Raw genomic sequence first — 25146 nt, forward strand, 5'->3', positions numbered from 1 at the left:
TTCTCTTCTCCACACTAACCAGGTCCAGCTCCTGCAGTTTCTCCTCTAAGAAAGATGCTCCAGACCCCTCATCTACTTTGTGGCCTCTGCTGGACCCTCCCCAGTAGTCCCTTGTCTTTCTGGAACTGAGGAGAGCAGTGTGGCTCTCTCATTCCAGATGTGGTCTCACCAGGGCCAAGGAGAGGGCAGGATCACCTCCCTTGACTGCTGGCCACACTTTTCCTGATGCACCCCAAGACACCTTTGGCCCTCCTGGCAGCAAGGACCCCCTGCCATTATTGCACTAATCAGGAAACTACAAACATAAAGTAGGGTAAGAAGACTCAAAGCCAGTAAAAACAATGCCTCTTCTCCTTTCAATACTTCTACAAATGCCTAAAGCCAAGATGTTGTTTTCCATTACCCAGGGAATAGTGATTTAGGTTAAGCTTGTTCTACAGATATTAAGATGCTGAAAAAAATTACAGTGCCTTTAGAATAAGGCAGTTTTCTACATGCCAATGTCCATGCAAGCTCAGCTGTCCTTGAAAGTGAGAGCTATGGGAAATCATGTAAGAGTCCATGGATATGAATCACTGGGAAAAGGCCAAGAGTTAGCTTGTGCTTATTCAAAATTAATAAAGAGAATTTAAAGGCTTAAGGGTAATATTTCAAGCAGAAAAAAAAAAAAAGACAAACTTTTTGCAGACAGATTTCTCAAGATTTTCCATCCTGTTGACTCTCCTGTTTGTGAGCCAGTCCTGTAGCAATGATCAGAGCTGGAAGGTGACAGTGGGAGCTATTGTGAAACCCCTTAACAAAATAAACTTCAAATATGAGATGTGCAGAGTCAGATAAGGTGATTACACCAATATTTTGAGAGGATTTTGTGCTTCTCCTTAATGTATTTTTTTTTTTAAATACAGGGTTGAGGACAACATAAAACCATGGGCCAAATTCTAATCCTGTTCCAGTGACCTCAGCACTGAACTCAACAGTAGGCACTCCTGTTCCAGCTTGACCAGATACTTGGTCTGGGGTTCTGAGTAAATGACAAGTGACTGGATTAAAATCCTGGCTCCATGTTCCTAAAGCTGGATCATTAACACACATCAAATCACCCCATACTCTTCTATACCCAAATCTGGGCAAAGTCTCCCAGTTCTCTGAAGCATTATCCAGCCAGCAGACCTTTCTGGAGGAAAAGGACTTATCTTTTCTTTGAAAAACAACAATTTTTCTGGTTTTTCTTAGTTGCAGCTGAAGTTCTGCATAGGATAAAGGCAAGGAGTTTCTTTCCAAAATTGAATCTTGCAGAAACTGTGTCTAAATCAGCCAGAATTACAGCTGAACAGCTGAGTGAATCTTAATTTCTACAACCAGCTGAATAATTTAAAGCACACTAATATCAACACCTGGTAAATGTTTTTTTATCTTGTTGCAGTTCTCTTCATTTCTACATTTCTCTGGCTGAAATTACTCAAATTCAACTGGTTTTCTTTCATACTTTTCATATGGACTTGGATGTATTTTTGAGAAAATACTCTGTCAGGCAAGAACTGCAAGTGCACCAGTTTCAAGAAGATTTAATGCAAAGCTGGGTCAGCACCTCTGAAGAGAACTCGTGCAGAATGGCAACTCTTTCTTCAGTGCAGCTGTGCCTTTCCTGCTTGAGAACACTCTTGAGTCATTTGCCACTGGGACACTTCTGGGAACTCTCTCAAAATGTACCAAAAAGGGATGATTTCCCACTCAAGCCTGCAGAGCTGAGAAAACAAAAACTGCCGACTAGAATAGGTGTGTTTCTTTCCTGCTATAATTATCAAAGATGTTTGGTTAGGCTGAACTCTTCCTAACTGAGAATGGCTTTTCCCTTCATGCTGTTCCCTTTCAGAAGCAGTTGTATATTAAGGGCTATCTTGCACTCAGATTGTCTCAAAACTTGCAACAACAAGGATCTGGTGGAAAAGAGGAGACACTTTGATCAACCCATCCAGCCACAGCTGTTACTAATCCTTTATCTTTTCACTTTGATTTAAAAGTCCAATTAATGAACTTTTAAATCAAAAATGCTTCTGAGGTCCCTTTGGCCTCTGCTGAATTGCACTGGCAAGGATGGGGGTGATATCAAAATCAGTCCCTTAAATGTGAGGTTTGGGTCAGTGGAGAATAAACTTTTCAGTGGAGTATAAAGTATGCTATGACTAATCCCCATAGAGGCATTGCTCCTTCCTGAACTTTTTTGGCAAAACAGGATTCGATCATTTCTCATTTGTACAAAATCAGTACCAACACAGTGTTTTACCCTGTCCCTCGTGTTGGAGGAGCCATCTGAATCAAGAAGTGTAAGTGAATGCAATTAAACTCCTGTGCAGGAATGGGCTGCCTGCCTCATGTGTCTACACTCCCCCTTTTCCCTAAGCTGCTGATGGACCTAAAACCTTGAAGAACAAGAAGAGGGTTTTATCCTTTTTACCCATGAGTAAATTCTACATCACAACTCAGACTAAAAAGCACTTATTTAATCTATAGTTATCACCCTGTAAAAAAACAAAGTACCTCTTCCCACACTTCCCCAAACACATATTCAGCATCTTCTTTTGCTGGGCAAGGCATCGGGATTTTGTTTGCAATCAGCAGGCAAGTGACCTCAGAGAAACAGGCAAACACTCAATTCTGTTCAATTCACTGGAGTTTTCATTAATTGGCTGCCTAACAGGGATGTATCTCCTCAGACACCCCTACAACCTTCAGCTGAACACAGATGCAGGGAGCCCTCCCTCTCCTCAAGATGCTTGTCACTAATGAGTCTCAGCTTCCTTGCATAAGCCAATTTCCCATTCCACATAGCAATTATGTAAATGAAGGTGAAGTTCCTGATAACTTCCATTGGTTCCACTTGGCTCACAATTAAAAAGAAGAAAAACATTGAAAACCTTTCGCTTCAGTCTGGGAAAAGAACTGCTTACCCAGAGAAAGAAAAAAATGAAAAAGGAAAATTTTAAATGGGCTTTCCTCTTTATCCCAAAAGGACAGCAATAACTGGATGAAACACCACTTCCAGATGATATTCAAAGAGTTTTCTTCATTGTGTGTAGTCATTCAATTTCCTGTTGCAGCTAACAGCTGCCAAAACCAGGCACTGTCAATGTAAACAGTGATCAGTATTCTACATTAAATCTCTTTGACATAACATGAAAACCTCCAATTTTTTGCACAACTTAGAGGCAATGCATCGCATGAACATTTTTATGGCTTTGCCACATCCTCACAGTGTGGATTTTCCACCTTTACCCCTCACAATGCTAATTGTAGTTACTGCTCAAGTCTCTTTTGCAGGTGAGAAACTGAGGCTGGGCTTTACTTGGACCTGTTTCCTCAGGAGTATTCAATTAAAGTCAATGTAAATTAGGCCTTTGAGGGATATTGAAGACCTGCATCTAAGTGCCTAACATTGGAGAGAGAGCCTGCTGGACAGTAGGAAATAGAAATCACATTTCATAGTTCAACAATAGTATAAACTCCTTTTTCTCCTCTTCTCTTCTTTAGTATTGTAGAAACTTCTATCACTAGAAATGAAAATAAAAAAAAAATTCTAAAGTTTAATGAGTTTCATCTCATTAAAACCTAAAACTCAATTCAACAACGAAAAATAAACATTTTAAAACCTCCTAGCCTTCTGTTTTTAATGCACAAAAGAGAAATTCATTATAGAAATCTAAACCTTACTGTTTGGTTCCTGTGTGTAACGCTGGTACAGAGCCACACAGCCTTTCCTTGGATTCTGTCAGAGATCCTTTGTAGTGTCCTCCAACTTAGGCCTTGAGCCTCTGAACTCTGGTGAGTGCAATTTCAGTCAAATATTGTAATATCTACTAACACAGAAATCCTGGGTTATTTGTATCACAGATTTTTCATCTCCCAAAAATATAATACATTTTTAATATTTACTAATTTTATTTTATTAGTAATACTTTAGTAGTGTTTGAATGGCGCTATTACACTACTTTCAACTGCCTGAGACAGAGGGAATTAACCCTTGATATTTTTGGAAACGTCACATGGGGAAACCTCAAATCCTGACTTCCACATACTTATCAGAGACTATTGATGAGGTTCCTCAGATCCACCTCATATCAGCACTGCCCTTTGGTTGCACTCACTAGCCTTGATCAAAATTTTTAGGATGGGATCTGTTTCATTTTGGTCACAGGAAGGGCAAGCAACAAATTTGTTTGGGTTTTTTGGGTCTGTTTTGTTTTTGGTTTGGTTTTGGTTTTTTGTTTGTTTTGGTTTTGTTTTTTGAGGTTTGTTTTGTTTTGTTTTTGCTTTTTGTAATATCAGTGGCAAGAAATTAAGAATTAATAGCAGGAATCACTGTAACCTAAAATTCATCCTTCAGACCTGTGGAATGAAGTCCTTCCAGGGTTCCTTAGGAGGGAAACTTGCACTACAACCTCAGGCTACTCAATCTGACTCCAAGACTGCCCAAGTCTGTAATTATTGCTAAGATCATGTGAGAAGCTCCCATCCCTCCTCCTGAGTTTGGGAATCCAATGCCAAGACCAGCAGACAGAGAGAAAAGAGATGATTTAAATGTATCAGGGGCATGGTAGAAAATGTGCCTACATGTGCAGAACTCAAACCTAAAGTCAAGTGATTTTCACCTGCATAAATGGCTTCCAGGTGCAGTGTGAGATGAGAGATAACAGATGGGCTGACATAAATAGACAAATCCAGGAAATTACTGGATGATGTTGGACTCCATGACTGGAAGTACTCTCAGCACAACTTGGCTGAACTTGCTGAAACCTTCACCAAAGCACCATTACTGTGGGAAAAACTTACATTATTCAGGGGAAGAGAGGAGGCTCAGGGAGACCTCACTCAGGTGTTCCCATCATTTTCCTGGATAAAACTTGACCCCTGGTTATACAGTTTTCTTCTTCTGAGAAGGCTTGCAGACAAAACCAACATTATTGTTGGCCAACATCTCTGCTGGGCTTTGTGTGAGTTTTTCTGGAGTGAAAATTATGGGAAATAAACTTGGCATGATACCAATAATTGCACAAGTGTGAATGGTGCCAGTCCTCTTAAGATAACACCCAGCAAACTTCTCTCAGAGCAAGATACAGGATGCAATGTGATGACAAAGACATTTAGCACAAGTGCAGCCTCTCAGGAGGTAAGTTAGCTCAGGGAAGGTGTTTATTAGGTCACCTTGATATTATTTATTAGGATAAACCAGGATAGAGTCAGGATAAAGATCTTCAATATATATATTTTTACACTTGGCAGTACAGACAAATGTTTCTGTTTACCTCACAAGAACTTGGCCTCAAAGCTGAGTTAACTCACAGTAACAACACATGCTGAGATGTGCAGGTGGAAAGTGTTAGACAGAAGTGGCAAGACCTCATAGCTGTTAATAAAAAAATACTACATAAATATCATAAATCAATGTATCTAAACTGTTTAAAATTAAATAGATTTTCCTCTCACATTTTAATTGGTTTGTCCTGTTGCTTCTGAAGATATAAATATGCATCTTCCTTTATACAGGACAGTCATTAAGGTCAAGTTTCTCAGAAAATTGAAGAGCATTGCCCAGTAAACAGGAAGGTGTCTACATCTGACTGAGAGCAGCCCAAAGGTGGAAAAGGTATTAAAGAGAAAAATTTCCACTAAAGTAGTATCTGGCTGCATATGTTGTGCTACTCAGGTACTGTGCAGAAGGGATGTAACTAAGCTGGTGGGGGAGTGATTTTTACTGCTTGAGTTTCAAAACTCCTTTCCTCTGAGCAGCCCTTGACTGCACACTCATCTCAGCTGGTGTCTGTTCCATATTCCCAAATTGTGCAACCAAGATTTGATGGTCTTGGAGCAAGTGAGGCAGTGCAGCTTCGTCCCAAGGGAGCTCTGCACTCATCTGTGCTCAGCATGGGACGCACCTGGCCCCAGAGGTGTCCATCACTCACAGACTCTCCCAGAGGAGTCTCCTGTATTGCAGTGCAGGAGAATGGCAATACTTTTAGTGGGCAGGTAAAAGAAGTAGTTTTATATTTTCCTTTACACATAATAAGAGAACAAGTCCTAGGCCCCCCCTTCCCTCCCTCACTGTGTCACCCACACTGCAGTGCTGAGGGCCAACACCTTCCACAACACAGTCCCTTATTTCTTGCCATGAAGGACTGCAGTACTGGTAAAACTCCAGAGCCTCTGGGTGTATTCAGACTGTCAAAGGCAGAAGTTTGTTCACTGCTGAAGATTTTCCAAATGGATACTAGTAAATTCTGACATGTTAATGTGTAGGGGTTCAGGGAAAAATATGTTCACAAGCAGAATTATTTTCCTAATTTTGGATGTGGTACAGCAGCTATGATGAAGTTGCAGCATAATTTCATTTAGGACATCAGCTGCATTTAAAAACCTCCCACCTAGAAGAAAGTCAGTGGTTTTAATTACATTAACAGACTCCCAGATTTCTGTTATCACTGAGACTCATTATACAGTGTGTAGTAGAAATAGTAGGTCAAACATTTCCCTCTTTAGATCTGCTGGTTTATTCCTTAAAATGTAAACTAACCATTAAAATTTTCAAAACCATGAATAATTATCTACTCTCCTGCACTTTAACATATCCCAAAAAAGTAAAAGCTCTTTATATTAAGTAATTAAGTTTCACAATACCCTTATGATACAGCTTCAATTAACCCCATTACACATATGGGGAAACTAAAACAGAGAGAAGCTGATTGCTCAAGATCAGAGCAGAAGAAGAGCCCAGCAATCATAGGAATTAAGGACTAGCAAATCCTCGTGGGTCCTCAACTCCTCCTGCTATCACATTCCACACAGACACACAGCTTGGTGCTACAAAGACTCAGGGATTTTGTTTCTGATAAATTCTTTCCTGGATTTCTGCTCCTGGTATTTGCTGGCTTGAGTGATGGCATTGGATGTGGGATGTTGGCCATACACACTGGGTAATACCCACAGTTTCGTTTTTGTGGGTGTTCTTTAACCAAATTAAGTGCCTGTAATGCATGGATCTTCCCTACACTATGCTTTCAATTGAATTTCTTTTGTAACAGCAAGAAATGCCGAAATAATTTTTGGAGACCTAAATATGAGTAACAATTTCATGGCTGTTTCTTCTAACATGATGAGAAAGGCTTATTCCTGTTCTTAAGGGATAATGTGTTTATCTCCTGGATTTTTTTTTTCTAATGGACTTTGTTTGCTTGCTTTTTGTTTGAATATCAGCTTTTGATACTAACACCTGATACCTGTTAGGTAATGTGCAATATCATTCCTTTAAGCTGAAGAATCAGAATATGGAGTACCATCCCTCAGTTACACACTTTTCTTGTCATGCTATACTTTCTAAATTATCCACAGCATTATAAAATGCTCTTGTGAAATAGGTCTCTCAAAGTTATAGCCTGCAATACTAGAGTAAAAAAATTATGGCTCAGAGTTGCTGGAGACTGATTTTATCACTTTCTACTCTGACACAGAAAGCTGTAGTGAGCCAACTGCTCCACTGAACTCCCCACTTTACGTGCAGCCCCTGGAGGAACATTTAAATGGACACCGTGTAATTTCAGGGAGTTTTATGATCTTACCAGTGGAGGGGGTTGTGGTAGCAAATTTTACTACTCATTATGACTTGCCACACAGATTTGGAAGGGGAAGAATAAGTTACATATCATCTGCAGTAGAAGGTGAGCTTTTACCACCTGTCTGTAAAGGCCCAGTATGTAATTTTGAACTTCCTTAGTTCCTGTTTCCTAGTGCATCATTTTTATGCTACCAGCTACACAATTTAAAATCAAGGTGAGACCATGGGTTTTCCTAACATTCTTCCCCAGTCTATCAAACAGGATAAGCTATTTAAGCAACAGCTTATCTAATAAATAAGCAGGACCTATTTAAGCCAACGGGATTGTTTTTTTAAGTTTTAAGTTATAAATCAGCATTTTACTACACGAGTCACTGGGGAAAGTACCTGCTTCTGACAGATTAGGTCATATTCACAATTAGGTTACTTTTAGGGTGGAGAAAGTTGTTTGCTCATGCCATAAGAAAGCAGAGCCAAATTCACATTATCCTAGATATAGAAAGGAAGAAATCAAAAAACTAAATGTGGTTTGGTTCCCACAAACCTTGCCCCTCTGAGCCATTTGGCTTGGCCTTGTGCTTCAAGTATATCCCATCATTTCTGCAAGGGCAATGACAATGGGAATTGTAAATCCCTGCTCAGGATTCAACTTGCTGTTAATTCCTGAAAAGAGTGAAAACTCTGCATGAAATCCAAGGCAAAAAGGGTAGTTAAGTGAACCTATAGGCATACAGATATTACTTTTGGGTGAGAAATCTGTAGGAAAGGAAATGCTGAGTTTCAGCACTGTCTGCAGGCTCTGTGGTGTCACACCAACAGGAAATGCAAAGAGGATGAAGAGAGTCTGAATCATTCTATTCTTCAGTATGTTACACAAACCTGATGTCTTACTCAGCTGAGCCCTCTAACTTCTTGCCCAGATTATTGTAGTTCCATTGTCTTCCCAAAGATTGCCTCAATCTTTTTCTTAGAGAGAGAGCAAGATCAAGTCTTGAGGCAGCAAGAGGCTCAAGGCTGTCATTCACTCTCTGGGAAAATGGATCCCAGGCAATGAAGTCTAAAGCAAAACTGGGGTTTTCCCCCTGGGACAAATGGTCCAATGCCAGGGCTGACCAGTGCATCTAAGCACAGTTTTATTCCCCCACACACACCCCATCTATTCCATTCAAACATCAAATTTAAATGTGAGCATTTGATGGGCAATCTCAATCCAGCAAAAGTTCTTATGCCTAAATGGACCAATTCGTTTGCACATTTCTTCACACACTTAATGGGTATATGAGGCAATTGTAAACAGAAAATTGAAATTGCCACATTCAAAGCCATATTTTTGTTCAATCTGAACATGACAATTCATATGTAAAATCATATACTCATAGGATGGTTTGAGTTGGAAGGTACCTTTGAAGTTCACCTAATTCCAAACTCACTGCTGTGAGCAAGGACATCTTTCACTAGATTATGCAGCTAAAAGCCCTCTCTAACTGATAGTATCTGAATTTTTTAGCTTCTTTTAGCAATGAGAAAAAGAATACTAATTAAAACTGCATGACTGGACATCATATGTCTCTGATTACAGATGCTGGAACGCAGTGAGTGCTCCAGTTGTTTCCACTATAGAGATATTTACAGAAAGCAGGACAATACTTTCTCTGAAGTGGAAATGGAAAAGAAGAAGAAAAACTGAAACGAATGAGAAACCTAACCCAAAACCAATGATTCCAAGGCACCTGCCTCTTTTAAAAATTAATATTGAATATACTTCTACAAAGATATGTCACAATTCACATACTGGAGCTGTGCTCTGCCCACAAAGCACTGGCTAAAGCTCTGTGGCTTAGGTTTAGAGCATTTCAGATTAGCTATAAAAATAAAATAAAAATGTCCCTTTCTGGAGTCAATAGAATTCCTGCACAAATCATCCATAAATTTCCCCTCTTGTTGTGGCATCATTGCCTTACCTGGGACATAGCTTTTCTTCAGATGGAATATTTTGAGGCAGCTGCTAGAGAGTGTATGTCTATTTGGATTCCTTTTGCTTATCTTACATCTTTGGAAGGTTATTAAATTATATAGAAATTTGTATCTCTGAAGCAGTGCCATCATTTTACAGATAAGACATGGTTTTTCCTGCTGTGTGTGTTCCCTGTTTAAACATCTAGACTGAAGGAATTTTTCAGAGATCTTCCTGACAGTGATATCAATGGGAAATTAAACCAAGCAACATTCCTTAGCTAGAATAATAAATTAAGCAAATCCTTCTAAAAGGTCCACATATACACTGGAAGGCACAGAAAATTCTGTTAATTTTCTAATTTATGGTCACATTTCATGCATAGTGTTAAGCTTCAGAGGTACTGACCATAGACTAATGTCCTAGAGATCTGTTAATAGCACAGAATGCTTTGCTGAATCTCAAATTAAATTCCTGGTTTGTCAAACTTCAAACCCAGCTTCTATTTCCCAGGATATTTTTTTGTTCATTTTTGAAATTTATGGTGAAAATACAGTCATAGTTTTATTCTTACAAGATATAAAAACAAACTACTACACCACTTCCATTTATTAATTTTCAATTAATAAATTACAGTGCCACTACAGAAGGAAAATATAAATTCTTTTTTTTTTTCCCATAATACAGTTGACTATTTTTCTATTAGTTCCAGAAACAATTTCTAGGAAAAGAAAGAATAAGACAGTTGTTCTCATTTTGGAGGCTTCTCCTTGCTCTTTTATTCACCCTGAAAAAATCTTCAGGAACATTATTTAAAATCCTGAATCAAGACGCCATCTTTGATTATTTGCTGAGAAAGACAAGAGCATCATCTTCTTTCTATGTTGACTATGTCACCTTTCCTACCTTTCATTATTACTTGCCTGATTTGCATGGATACATGAAGGCAAAGCTGCAATCACAGCCTTTTTGTGACAAGTCTTTTACAAGCACAATGAAAATGTCTCTCTGCAAAAGTTCCTGCAACTTCTTTTATAGTAAATGGGCAGAAATAGGTGTGATTCAACTAATCTTAAAATAGATATGTTAAATTACTCCCTCAAATTACCTGTTTCTCTCCTCTGGCTATAAAGGGAGACTGGCTGATTAGCTTAGGTAGAGACACCCACAGCACAGATTTCAGCACTTAGATAAGATTATTTTTACCCTTAGCCACAGATTTCCAAGGCTTCTTCCATCTTGCAGCCATAACTCAGGTTACAGATGATTTATTTCCTGCCCTTCGAATATAGCCTAACAAATCATTATAGGACAACTGTTTCCTGCTGGTATAGAAAGCTTGGTGAAACAAGATTTGCTAGAAAGCTAATTTATAAATCATGCAATACACCCTCCCCAGAGAAGAACCATTATTGCCTCTAGCTGGTAAAGGTATATATAGATATGTTCTTATGAACGAATATTGATTTCTTACTTAACACCTGTTATTTAAACTGACATCTAACTGTCATCTGTAGATCTCAGGTTACTTAAATACCAATTTTTAAGATGTTCTGCATCACATAGTCACTAGGAAATCCTGACCACCTGTATTTTCAAGGAACTATCACTCCCTGCAATGTCTGTAGTCTGTGATGATTTCCCAAGCAGAACACTGGGACATAATCAATCATCCATAATTTTTTTTAAATAAAATTTTAAAAATACTTGTAGTCACCATACAAAAATACAGTTGCTCCATCCTGAAACCATAACAATTTAATTACTACTAGACCCCAAAGTCTTTCATTTTAGATGATGCTGACACTTTATATTTATCACCTTGGTTGTGCAGCAAATTCTTTATTGCAGAACTACTTGCTAAATGTGAAAGTAAGACATGAAGAGGTGGAGATAAATGAGAATGTAATCATGCTAAATGATTTTGTTACTGGAGAACACTTCTAATAACTAGCTCCAGACATGCTGCATGCTCCTTCATATAATCCCTCACTTTCCTCTGCATTTTAGATCCATAGAAGGTCATCCCTTAATTGGTGATTCACAGCCGTCAACAAAGATGCCTGTCCCTTTCTTGTAGGAGTTTAACTAACTAAAGTAAGTAAAAAGCAGCTTTTAGAAAAACAGAATGATGATGGCAAAAAAGAGCAGATGACACCAAGCTGGGCAGTAGTGTTGGAGGGTAGGTCTAATGGAGGGTAGGAAGGCTCCACAGAGGAATCTTTTCAGGCTAGATCCATGGACCTCAATTGGATGAAGTAGTGAGGTGGGAGTTCCTCTTTTCTCCCAGGTAACAAATGATAGAAGAAAGGGAACAGCTTCAAGTTGAGCCCGGGGGTGTTCAGATTGGATATTAGGAGAAATTTTTTCACAGAGAGTCAAGCACTAGAGGAGGCTCTCCAGGGAAGTGGTTGAGTCATCATAACTGGAGGTATTTAAAAGATGTCTGGATGTGGCACTGGGGGACATGATTTAGTGGTGGACTTGGGTCATCTCAGATGTCTTCTCCAAACTAAATGATTCTATGAAAACACTCAGTTGTGCTATTTACCTATTTCTTAGCTAACATAAATCCAGCAGAGGAGCATCTTCTGCAGAATTTTCTAGTGTTTTCTAGACCTCTGTTCAGTGTGTCATAGTCCTTCTGATACATCCTTCCTCAAGGAAATCTGAGGTTATTAGAGCTGCCAGTTGCATATGTTACTGCTCAGAGTTCACACTGGCTTCAAGTGATGCAGGACAAACTTTCAGTTTTATCTGTCATATCTCTAGAATGACAATACACATGCTCTTCAATCTAAGCACTAAATCTGCTCCACCAAAATTCCAGGCACTTGAAGCTCACAGGAATTTACAGCTCCACGAACCACTAGGACAAACCCTTGTTTTGGTTCTGATGACAGACTTCAAGGAGCTTTGTTAATAAAACAGGGTTGTCTCCTGCATAGAATTCTGGGTACATTTTGTGGGGTTTTCTCCTCCTGTGATATAGATAAGAATTGTATATGTTGGTTTGTAACAGTTGATTGTCAAGATTTTCATAATTTATTGCAAGCTGTCCATTTTTTACACCTTTTTGGTACTCAATGAATGGGAAATATCAGATCTTATTGCAGACTTTAAGCTGTGATTTGTTATTTAGTTTGCCATTTTGACATCCCAGTTTCAAGTGAAACTGGCATGTTCCAGACTGAACAAAAAATAAAGACTGAACTGGTACTGGTAAGTAGTGACTTCTGAAAATTTAGGCTCTGAAATCAACAAACCAGGGTTGAACATGACACATTTATCCTCGTGTACTGAGTTGCAAATCTGGTTTTAAGGAAGTTTGAAAACCCAGTTGCTGAAGGTTGAAAATGCACATTCTTTGGCAGAGGAACACTCATGCAGACCCTCCAGGGCTAAAATAAGCCTACTTGTAAAGTGCAAAGACAACATTTTTCAGGCATGAACTCATTCAATGTATAATCATTTTCATATTTAAATGTTTGAAGAGACTTGTTTTAATTTTGAAATATTATGTTTAGCATATATATATTTAGAATAAATGGAGATTTTATATTTCTAAAGGAGACACCATAATTTTAAAATTGCTTGATCAAAAAGTTCAGGATGTTTTCTCCCTCAGTGTGACTTTTGATTAAAGCTGCACATTTCTGAGAGGAATCCTTTATCTTAACCTTGCCTTTTGACATTTTGAATTAGCCTCATGGAAAGAATTATATAAAGCTACCTCTCTGCCCATGCATAGATTCAGTGATAATAAAAAGCAAGATGTCCTATTAATTTCCTTGTAGGAAGGATCCTAACATAAATACAGTCTCTTATCACTGATTTGTTCTGTAAACCAAAGTTCATTTCTCAGAGATGCTGAAATTTGAGATAATGGAATAACTGAACTGCTTGGGATCAGCAGAAAGTTTTCTTTCTTAAATGCTTAATGCTTTGTTAAAACAAACAGCATCTTTTTTCTTTTTTTTTTTTGTAGTGTTTATTTCTGTTTCTAAACTCATTGCTAGTTCCTTAAGAGCCTCATTTAGTTAGAGAATTCATATCTGAAAAGAATTCTGTTCTTCAGAAACTTGTGTGAGCAAATACTAATTCACTGTTTTTATATAACTCTGTAGCTGCCACTCCATATATTTATTCCAAATATTAATTCAGGTGGCAAAAATCTCTATGTAAAGTATGGGGCATTATAACAGCACATAGCTTTTCACCAATGCAGAAAACAACACAACTGATGTCTGGGTGCAATTTGCCTACTGAACTGGTGTGACCCACCAATGTTTAGAGCAGCGATGGATTTTAAAGGAATCCCAAGACTGAAATTTACATCAGAGTGAAGGCAGGGAGAATCACTGTGTGGGGAAATTAAAGACATGCAAGTGAACCTGGAAGAGAAGAGAGCTCTGTGAAGGTCAGCTCACACTGGAGTGGTAGGTCTGAAACTGCTCCATGGCCAAGTTTACCCCAAAGGTGAAATTCATCCTTGGCCCCAAGCACCAGAAAGGCTGTGTTGGCTCTCTACATATAAACAGCTGGATTCTGTCCCAGCCAGCCTTCACTGATGTTGAAGTTTTGTGTTTCAGACTCATTAGCCAGGGGAAGAGACTTGTGGCCTGTGCTGGAGCTTGCAGACCCTTCCTGGTTTTGGCTTTCTCCATTGGCCAGGTCTCAATTTTGGGTTGGGATGCTGCTCAGCATCTCCGGCACTGTGGGACCTACTCCATTTCCATCTGAGTGATCTGACCCAGCTTCTGGAGGGGGGAATTGAGGGTTTCCAGCTTAGATGAAGGTCAACAATGGAAATTCTTGTAGCAGCCAAAATACTTTTCAGCTTCCATCCTTTGAGGCATTTATGAAAGACATTTACTGAAGAATGACTGAGACATGCAGACGGAAATATCATGTCAGTCAGAAAGATTTTCCCTTTTCTCCTTTTCATTATTTTTTCTCTGTTTCTTTCTCCTTTTCTCTTGAAATATCATGGAATTAGTTCTGTTTAGATTATGAATTAACATGTCTTTAAATGTTTGATCATAGAATCATAGAATGATTTGGGTTGGAAGGCACCTTAAAGATCATCTCAATCCAGCTCCCCTGCCATGGTCAAGGACAGCTTCCACTAGACCATGGGCCCCATCCAGTCTGGTCTTGAATGCTTCCAGGGATGGGTTCATCTCTTATGGCCTCACAGCTGAAGTTTCCTAAGACAACTCATCCCCAAAACACCTTTTCTCACAGTGAAGTGCCCTCTGGATATAATTTGTATTTATCAGGTATGCTTTATTTTATATTGAAAATCCCTATTTATTTTCAGGTTACTTTTAATAAGCTTTGAAAATAAACTAATTTGTTTGCTAAAGCATAAATTTCTACCCCTTTTCTTCATCCTTCAAAAACAATAACCTTACCTTCACTTAATGGAGGAAGAAATTACCTTTCAAGAAGTTATTGAAAATAATGACTTCAATTTTATACTGTTCCACAAGTCATGGTCTTGTTTCTCCTTGCTCTAATGAGCAACTAACTGCAACTGTTTGTTTTGACTGCATTAAGAATCCATTTACAAGAAAAGGTTTCTCTTTAATTATCAAAGCAGAATTCCTTCACTGGGAATTGCTCTGAGAGAGTCAAAAAATTAATGAAGAAATTAAGATCACTGCTTATTTATTAAAAACAGACACAAACAGTTAATTATGGAACATATCAGAAATGCAAATAACCTTTCAAATTATGTCTTAGGTGAAAGGTAGCCAGAGATTTAATTAAATAATTTAATTTATAGGAAAAGAAATTCAGTGTGGATTATCATGAACTTGTATAGTTCAGACAGAGGTTACAGCAATGTTCTTTGTTTTAGGGACATGGATTAGTGCTGGAGTTTAATGTGTTAGGGTAATAGTGGGACACAAGAGACCTTTTCTAACCTAAATGATTCTATGATTCCATGATTTTCTGATGCTCCTACTTTTTTTTTTTTCTTTGCATGCCACAATTGAAATTGAGCTTCTTCTTGTCACCTAAAGTCAGGCATTCCATTTTATGAAAAAGCATAAAAATTGTAAGTACACAATTTTACATCACCACTAAAAGGAGTCAACATGAAATGGCAATCACAGCTGCTTTTTCTTGACTTGTCTGGAAGAAACATTGTATCTTATCTCCCTGCCTTTTATGAGAAAAAATGAAAGAAGAATCTAATTCCTTGGCTGTCCTTGGCTTTCTACACTTTCAAACAATAACCCAATTTAATTGACTAAAATTAGATGGAAGACTTCTACAGTCCAATAAAGATTAGCATAGCCAGTGATAATTTTTCTTAAATATTTTGTATTACTTATAATTAAATTTTCAGGTCAAGTTTTCAAAAATATTTGTCTATTTGGAGTATTGAGAATTGGCAATGTGGTACTTCTTGGTGGAGAAAAAGGGAGATCAGGACACAAATCAAAGTCCTGAGTAATTTCTTTAGTTATATGCCATGCAAAAGATTTTTGTTTTCTTAATGTTCACCCAGCAAAACAATTTTCCTGGCCTAAGGTAAACAAATAGGCAAGTTGGAAGCAAATGAATATTGCTGGTTGCAGTATATGAGAGTGAGGCATAGTGGATTGAAAACTTACCAAAAAAGCCAATTGCAGCTTTCACTTTTAAAAAATAATTCTGTTTCAAAATTATAATGCACTCAAGTGGTGTGTAGACTACTGCAAAACACTGCAGAAGAGATGGAAATTTTTTATATTCTTTCTGAGATTGGGTTTATCAGGCATTTTCAGTGCTGTAATTCACCCTCTAAGTCTCTGTTGGCGTTAATGCTGCCAAGATTTATCCCATGCATACCATGTTCTTTAACTTGTCCTCCTCTGTACTGTTCTGGTCTCCGTTTTCCCCTCTTTGACACAGTGCAGAACATCAAGATAAAACAGCTAATCCTAACTGTTTCTGAGCATTGCTCTTTCTCCCAGTGTTCTGAGGAATGAGCAAAAAAAGATGGTTTAAATACATGTTTTTAAGATAAGCTCCTGCAGTTTTTCAGCTTGTGCCTGCAGCCTGGAAATCAATGAATGATTGTATGTTCAATACTTCATGAATCCTTGCCCCAGAATTTATATAGGAGCTTAAAATCTTATGGTAGACACTTAGTGGGTCATAAGGCAGCTCAGCCAAGGAGCTAATTATACAAATTATAACTGTGAGATGGCATCTTCACTTCCCTGCTCCTCTGGCTGTTCATGCTTGGGTCCCACAGGCTCAGCCCACTGCCTGCTGCAGGCAGACACCATCACATGATGACATTAACAAGCCATGTTGCTGAAGAGCACCAGAGGCCAAAGCCCCACAAATCCACTCAGAAAGGCATTTCTAGGGTTTAAATTCAGGCTATGTCTGCATTAACTCAGCCCTGTAGGAGGGATGCTGAGGGCAATGGAGTTTGTGCTGTTATGAGCTGTACATGAATGAGCAGAGAGAATAATTTCTTCAGAAGCCCAAAGCAGTCTTCAGTCATGGTATCTATTAAAAGACAGGAAGCTGAATTTCGTGGGGGTATGAAATCTGCATGACAGAAACTTGTGCACAACAAGCCCTGTTCCCTCTCTCCTTTTCATTGCTCAAAAATAAGGAGCATAATCTGGAACATAAGGAAAAGATGGGGGGACTGGAGTGGTTTAGTCTGGAGAAAAGACTCAGGGGAGACCTTATCATTCTCTACAACAACCTGAAAGGAGGTGGGGGTCAGTCTCTTCTCCCAAACAACTTGTGATAGGACAAAAGGAAATTACCTCAAGTTGAGTCAGGGGAGTTTCAGGTTGAATATAAGGAAAAAAAGTCCTTCCCTGAAAGAATGGGTAAGCATTGGAACAAGGTTCCTGGGGAAGTGGTGGAATCAGCATCCTTTGTTCAGAAAACAAGAAGTGACACTCCACTGTATGGTTTAGTGGGCAAGGCAGTGTTCAGCCTAAAGGCTGGACTTGATCTTGGAGGTCTTTCCCAGATTTTATGATTGCATGATTCTGTGAAAATCCCCAGCCACCAGTCTTGTCTTGTCTTTAGGGAAACACACCTAGCTAAAAATGCTTAGAAATATGAATTAAATATATATTTCATTACAAATTACAAATACTAAATGTACTACAAATGTATTTATGTTCACAGCATATTCCTGCTCATGCACCCTGACTCAACACAAGCTAATGGTCAGTATGAGGATGTGAGTGACCACACCACAGGGGCTCCAGCACAGCTCTCCTGTGATTTGACTGAGCCACACAGCCCAGTCTCTTCCTAAATTGTACACAGGACATGGATAAACTGAGGACCATGTGGTAGGTCACCAAGGCTTCCTGCACAACCTGTCAGTCCTGTGCCACGGATGGAATTCTGGAATTCTTTCTGCTCACTTTTGGTTGGTCACCACCAAGGGACTGCCTAGCACAGACTGCAGATTTCCCTCTGCTGAATTATTGTAAACTATGGGGGGTTTTGCCTCTGTTGCTGAAAACATCTAGTGGGAAGCAAACATTGCTAATGCTGTCAGTTCCCAAGGTTTTATTGTAAATCCTGTACACTTAATAAAAATAAAAAGCCATGTGCATCGGAAGATAAATACTGCCTCCTATTTATTTTGTATGCTTACATATTTTATATATTTTATTACTGCATAAATTCACAGATTTTACTTTATGAATTTACATAATCATTTCCAAAATATATTCTCAGTTTTCACAAATCCTACGAACCCGATAAGGGAAAGATTAAAAATACTTCCTTTAAACTGAACTCATGAATTCCACTTATTTTATAGTCATTCTCGCTAGTGAGGTAGGAGTTTATTCACTATTTTATATCCCCCATGTTTTGCTGTAATGCTATTTTAATAGGAGTGTCTTATTGAAACATGCACAGAAATTTAATTAGCCCTATCCCAGGTATCCACGCACTGAGAGAGATCAGTGGCATGAAAAAAACCCCCACATTATGGCCTGTGTACCTTTAATTTCAGTCCCATTAAATAATGCTCTCTTGCAGATCTATGAAATCAATTAGGAAGTACTTGCAAAGATAGCCAAGGAGAAACTGTTTAAAGCCTTAATGGCTTAAATATCCCTTGTCTTGATGTTAGCCCTATAAAGCTATTAGAGCCCAGTCTGGATTGCATTAGCACCCTGAAAGTCAAGTGCTAATCCTGTAACTGCACTGCCAGCCTCGCCTCTCCCCTGCCCAGGTGTCTACGTGAGTTGTTTCCAGAAGAAGTGAAAGAATCTTCACTCTTTTCTCGATGCTGAAGATGTGTAAGGGAAAAGAAAATAATATTTTGTAAAAAAAGTAAATATAAAACATGGTTTATTCTGAACAGGAGTAGTTTGGCTTTTTTATTGTTTGTTACTGAGTGTTTTTTTACCCCAAGAAAGTGAAGTTCTAGCTGTCTTCACAGGAGGTTATTTCATTAGTTTAAGATTACTTATGCCAGAAACTGCTGTAATTTGAGGACATTTCCAGAAATCTAAGGAACTCCAGGGGATTCTGGATATGCTAAGGGCAAATTACAGTGGAACATGTTGTAAAATAATACTTTTTTCCTTGAGGATTTTTCACAAGATGTTTTTCCAAACCCAGACTAAATTATTTATATATTCATTTATTTTCCAAGAAAATTTCTTTATTCAGCTTTTGAGGTTTTGGATTATTTTTTTTAGGTGATTTTCTCAGATTTTGGTATCATCATTTGTGTTTTATAAAACCTCTCTAACAATTTTGCATTTTAATTGAACCAGACTTCCAAATTGAACAATACTTTTTTATTCATTAAAAAAAAATAGAACTCTAAAGATATAAAGAAATATTAAACTGAAAAATTGCAGGCAAGGAACCATATAGAAGAGACGTGCTTTCAGATCAGATTGTGAAAATTTCCTCTGCTTTTCTGACAGACACAAGCCCAATACCAGTCACAAACCCTTACCCAAACAGAGATGGACAACTACTGATCATTAGGGAAAACCAGGTTTGGACCTCAATCCAGGCTCACCTGTTCCTCACACAGTTTCCTTCTCCATCCTACCCCACCTGCAGTCATGTCACATTCCTCTGGGACCTGCTTACCTGTCTGTCCTGCAATGGTAGCAAAGAGCCTGTGGGGGATCCTGGATGGGATCTTCAGTCCAGCTCTTATCTGGTAATACCTGGAGAGAAAGGATGAAAAGTTACACACTGCTGGAGAAGTGACCTCTTGATCCAACCCGAAATTCTGTGAGAGCACACCCTGGGCATCTGCACCCAAAAGGGCTCAAGAGAACAGGCATGTTCAGGATCTTTTCTTCTGCTCTTTAGCTTTAATTCAAGTGGGTTTAATCTGGCCCCTTCCATTTTACACCAGGCAGAGTGGACACAATGGCCTGATGTGTGAATAGTGAAGAAAGATTGTGAAAAGCACTTGGCGTCCTGTAGGAAAAGGAGACATGGAGAAACTTCTATGATAAAATGACCCTGATATCAGGCAAGGTGTGACAAAAATTAATACAAAACAAAACCAAAAAAGCCAACCAAACAAACAATAAAAAAAAACTTTGGTGGAAAGACAACAAAAGTGATAATCTCACATCTAGGAACATTATTGCATATATTATACATAATAGTTATACCTCTGCTGTTCCATGGTGAGTCTACCTTATCAAGAAAATGTTAGCATTAATCATTTGCCCAGAGAGGCTGTGGAGTCTCCCTCACTGGAGATATTCCAGAACTGTCTGGACACAATCCTGTGCTCTGGGGTGCATGAGCAGGGAGGTTGGATCAGTTGGCCCACTGGAGTCCCTGCCATTCTGTGATTCTGTTAATCACATCTAAACCGGTTGTATTCTGGTTGTTTTCTATCCCATAGGGGATCCCTGTGTTAGGTGAAGGAAGACAGAAAAAGAAAACAGCAGCAATTTCAGAGGTCTAAGTTACACATAGAATCATAGAATACCCTGCACTGGAAGAGACCCACAAGGATCATCAAGGCCAACTTCTGGCCCTGCACAGAACACCCCAAAAGTCCCTCCATGTGTCTGAGAGAATTGTTCAAACACTTCTTGAACTCTGGCAGGTGCTGGGACCACTTCCCTGGGAAGCCTGTTTCAGTCCCCAGAAAATGAGCTCAGTCAAAACAGAAGGAAAAACTCATCCTAGTCGTCCTTCACCACCCCTTCCATGGATGAGGAATATGAGGCAGTGTTCAGTACTGTACCCAATGCAGGATATTGCAGCTCAGGATACCTCCATCTCTTTGCAGGCTTCTCACCAACACACTCTAACACCATGTTGGTGTTACAAAAGTCTCTCTTTCTCTGGATTTTCCCTCCTTTGCTCTCTTTATTTATAAAGTCCTTTAACTCACTAGTATTTACAGATAGTTTTGGCCTGATTTTTGTCTCAGCCTGTAAATGCAAGTCTTTTCCAACCTGAACCATTCTGTAACTTTATGAAAACACCAAGTTCTCTCTGAACTCCTGTATGAACATCTCAGGCTACACTGACCAATTAAATCTTTCCAAAATGTGTAATAGTGAATGACCTAGATCTGTCTTTCTGAGGATAAAAGCTGAAGAAAGGAGTTTGATGGGGAGAAAAAAAAACAAAACAAAACAAAACTAAACTAAAAAAGAAGCACCACTCCAGAGGCAAATGTTCCATGTCATTCACAGCTGAAAGCCCATGTTACTCTACCTGTTTCAGCTGGCAGCTTCTTCCCATCTGGGATCTAATTCCAGCACAACCTTTGACATTTCTAGGTATCTGTTTCAGTCAAGAGCTTGGGCATGAAAACTCTGTTTACATGTCAGTTTTCAGAAAAGAAAACAAAAGCAGTCCATATTCTAAATACACTCAGTATCTAGTTAGACATAAGATCAATCAAAGCTACCTGATCTTTCTCTCCATTATGCTGTTCTTGAACTATGCAGAAGTTTTTGATTGATGGTATTGATCCTGATTTTTTCTATAGCAAGACTTATACCTTAAGACCCTTTGAATTTTCATTATAGTTTTATGCAATACAATTTTTTTTACTGACAAAAATACTCTGTGTGGACTACTCACAAAGTCTAGTAACTTCCAAATACCAGTAACAGGGTATTAAAGTGATATTACACATTAGTGTAACAGAACACACTCTTCCATATGCAGATATTTAAGGTTTACCATGTGCCCATTCTACTAGCTCAGCTCCAAAGAATGATATTCTATAACTGTCTGGCCACTTTTATTTTAAATTTTTGCTGCTCAGAATTGTGGTGGGTTATCCTTGGCTAACAGCCAAATTGCCAACCACATGAGCTGTCCCTCCCCCTCATCAACAGAACAGCAGGAGGAAAAATAGGATGGGATAAAGACAGGGAGATTGCTTACCAGTTACTGCCACTGGCAAAATTGATTCAACTTCTGGGAAATTAATTTAATTCATTCACAATTGGGTAGAAAGAAACAAACCTAAACATTAAAATGAAACCTCTCTCCAGCCCACTCCCTTCTCCCAGGCTTGGCTTCAGTCTTTTAGACTCCTCTCCTCCCAAGCAGCTCAGGGGATGGGGATGGGGGTTAGTGTCAGTCCATAAAAGCACCTCTCAGCTGCTCCCTCCTCTTCACACATTCCCTGATCCAGTGCAGATGCTTCCTCAGACTGCAGTTCCTCCAGGGAATGTCATACTGGGTACCTCCTGCCACACTACGGGAATGTCACCCTTCCCTTATTGTGTGTCTCATGTTCAGAAACATCCCATGCAGCCCTAAATATTTCCAGTAGAAAACTGATGTCCAATGGCTTTCCTGGTGCTTCTGATTAAGCCACCTAAAGCTGGGGGGATTATGCAGAGGTGCCTAGGGTAACACTTTCATCTTATGGAATCACAGAACCATGGAATAGTTTTGGAAGGGACCTTAAAGCCCATCTCATTCACCCCCTAACATGGGCAGGGACACCTTCCTCTAGACCAGGTTCCTCAGAGCTCCATCCAACCTGTCCCTGAACACTTCCAGCATCCAAAACCTTTCTGGGCAATGATGGCCATGCAGTCAAAACTCTCAGCAGACTTAGAGACATTCAGCTCCTGGAGGATGCTAGGCAGACATTTATTTCCTCATTGCCCAGACTATTCTGCCTTGGATATCAAAACCACATGAAGATACCTCACTACATTCATTATGTCCTTTGCCAAATGGACTAGCTGCAAGGACATAAAAAAATAGGTCTTCATCTAATTAAAACCTTTCCCTATTCATCCCCTAAATTTTGGTAAATTCATTTGGATGGCAGAGATGTTGTAGGGGGTCACAAGTAGCTGTCTTCCTGTATACCCACCAAACTGAACTGGTCAAAGTAAAAAATGCATAGAAAATTCATAGAAAACTAAGGAACTCTCAGACTAATGTCAAACTCTGAGACTGAAGGTCCAGATATAAAGAGAATCCAGAGACTAGCAAGTTCTGCACTATTGAGGATTGCAGCCAAAAGTGTAACTCATATTCTTTAGGTGACCAAGCATGTTTTAGTTCTTAATAAAAAGAATTACAATAAACAGTTATTAATAAATTATTTATTGTAGATTGTTCGACATCTAATGCCAAAAAGTCTGGCCTTCGTAATGCAATGGCATAAAGGAATTCTGGTATAAATCATCATGGAATTAGTTAGATTCTTCCTAAAGAAAGACTTTGGAGAATGGTCTTCTAGTCAAAAGACACAAGACATTTCTAAATGTCCTTTTGTTGGTTCAGTTGTGCATATGAGTTCATTGCAAAGGTTTGTACCTCAAGGTGCTCAGCTGGATTAATGGCAGAGGACAGACATGTAGAGCACCTCAGATCCCCCCAACATCTCAGGGATATTCATGGTAAAGAACACACACGGCAGTGAGAATGTTAAAGGCTCAAACTGGTAGATTGAATTACAAAATTACAGAGAGATGTTAGTGCAGAGAAATATTTATCAGTTTATTCTTTTTTTAAAAAATACTTTTCCTGAAAATATTTTCAGTGAGAGTTTCAGGCAAAATGTTAACAGCTCCAGAGGAGGTAAATAACAGAGATAAATATCACAAGCAGTATATAAAGAAAGAATAGTTTCACCTTGAGTGGTCAGAAACCCCAAGGACATCCTTATTTGAATTTCACAAGAATGCTTATTGTCCAATTAAAATAAACAACCTCCAACCCCAACAACAGGAAACGTAATAAAACCCAGTACCTGTTGTGTTCTTTCTGGTTGTTGGGTTGGGTTTTTTCCTATTTTTTAGCCACATATCAATATTTAAATCATTAGAAAGGCAAACATTATCCATTCCTCCTCAGAGCTTTCTCTAAGCCTTTGTAAGCAGGGAGGAATTGCCAAACGGTGACTTTATAACCAAGCAAAACCAAAAATATGAAGGTTCTTGCTCCCACGCTGGGAAGTTGGATGTTACTCGTAATAGCTTGTGCATTGTGAGGAGGGGTGTCCTGATCAAAACACAGGAAATCAAATATGTTGTAAAATACACTGCAAGATGCAGAGTCCCACACAATTTCTTCAGCAGCAAACACAGATATGTCTCTACTTCCCCATCCCACTGTGCCACACCTCTTTGTTGTACCAGTCTGAGTGATGCTGAGACCAACATATAAAATGAAGCCATGTTATTTTGAGCATAAATAAAACATTTTTTCAGTACCTCCACAAAAACCCACACTGTTGGGTGACTGAGTACTGTCCTCAGTCCCTGCTAAGGGACAGGACAAGGAGGAATGGCTTCAAACTTGAGCAGAATATATTTCAGTCAGATATGAGGAAGAAATTCTTTACTCAGGGGGTGGTGAGGCCCTGGCACAGGTTACCCAGAGAAGCTGTGGATGCCTCATCCCTTGAAATGTTCAAGGCCAGGCTGGATGTGGCCTTGAGTAACCTGAGATAGTGGAAGGTGTTTAAGCTCTGGCAAGGGGGTGGAACGAGATGATCTTGAAGATCCCTTCCAACCCAAACCATTCTATGATTCTAACAGGATGGCAAAAGGAAAAGGGTTTTTTGGGGTACTAAGAGCACTCATCAGTTCTAGTGAGGCACTCTGAGCAATAAATGACATAAATCACACTGAGAAGCAAGAGGTACACCTGACCATACAGTGTGCCTTGTTTTCCTCAAAACAAAGAGAACCATCACCAGCTGGCTCTAAATACTCTTATCAAGGAGTAGCCTCATAGTCTGGTCATGCTCACCAGACTCTTCCAATCCCCTCAAGATAAAGAGGGATCAGTTTTGTCTCCTGAGCTCTCCTAGCGTATGGATAATCTGTTCTCACCTGAGAGGAACATTTGCTGTGTGGAGCCTGCAGCAGCAGAGCCCTGAGGGTGGGATGCTGCTTGGCTGGGGGCAATTCCAAGGACATGGCTCCTCCCTCTTAGTGTAAGAGGCTCTCACTGAATTTCAGGCTTGGAGAGAAATCCTACAGACAACTTCATCTCTTCCCAGCTGAGCAACCCTCTCCAAAATCATGTGAAGCATGAACATAAAAAAACTACAAAGAACACAACAGGATGTGGAGATCAAAATCTATACTTAAAACTGGAGAATCAG

At 39.1% G+C, this 25146-nt stretch overlaps 1 protein-coding gene across 1 annotated transcript in view; it reads right to left on the reverse strand.

The window, feature by feature from the left end:
* FAM135B (family with sequence similarity 135 member B) overlaps positions 1 to 25146 on the reverse strand; it is a 192249-nt gene that overhangs the window by 84578 nt on the left and 82525 nt on the right. The window contains exon 3 of the mRNA XM_066566718.1: positions 19665 to 19744. Within this exon, the coding sequence (XP_066422815.1) occupies positions 19665 to 19744 (80 nt within the window). The remainder of the gene's footprint in view (positions 1 to 19664; positions 19745 to 25146) is intronic.

The sequence above is a fragment of the Molothrus aeneus genome, chromosome 1, assembly GCF_037042795.1.
Source record: "Molothrus aeneus isolate 106 chromosome 1, BPBGC_Maene_1.0, whole genome shotgun sequence".
In the NCBI taxonomy this organism is placed as follows: domain Eukaryota; kingdom Metazoa; phylum Chordata; class Aves; order Passeriformes; family Icteridae; genus Molothrus; species Molothrus aeneus.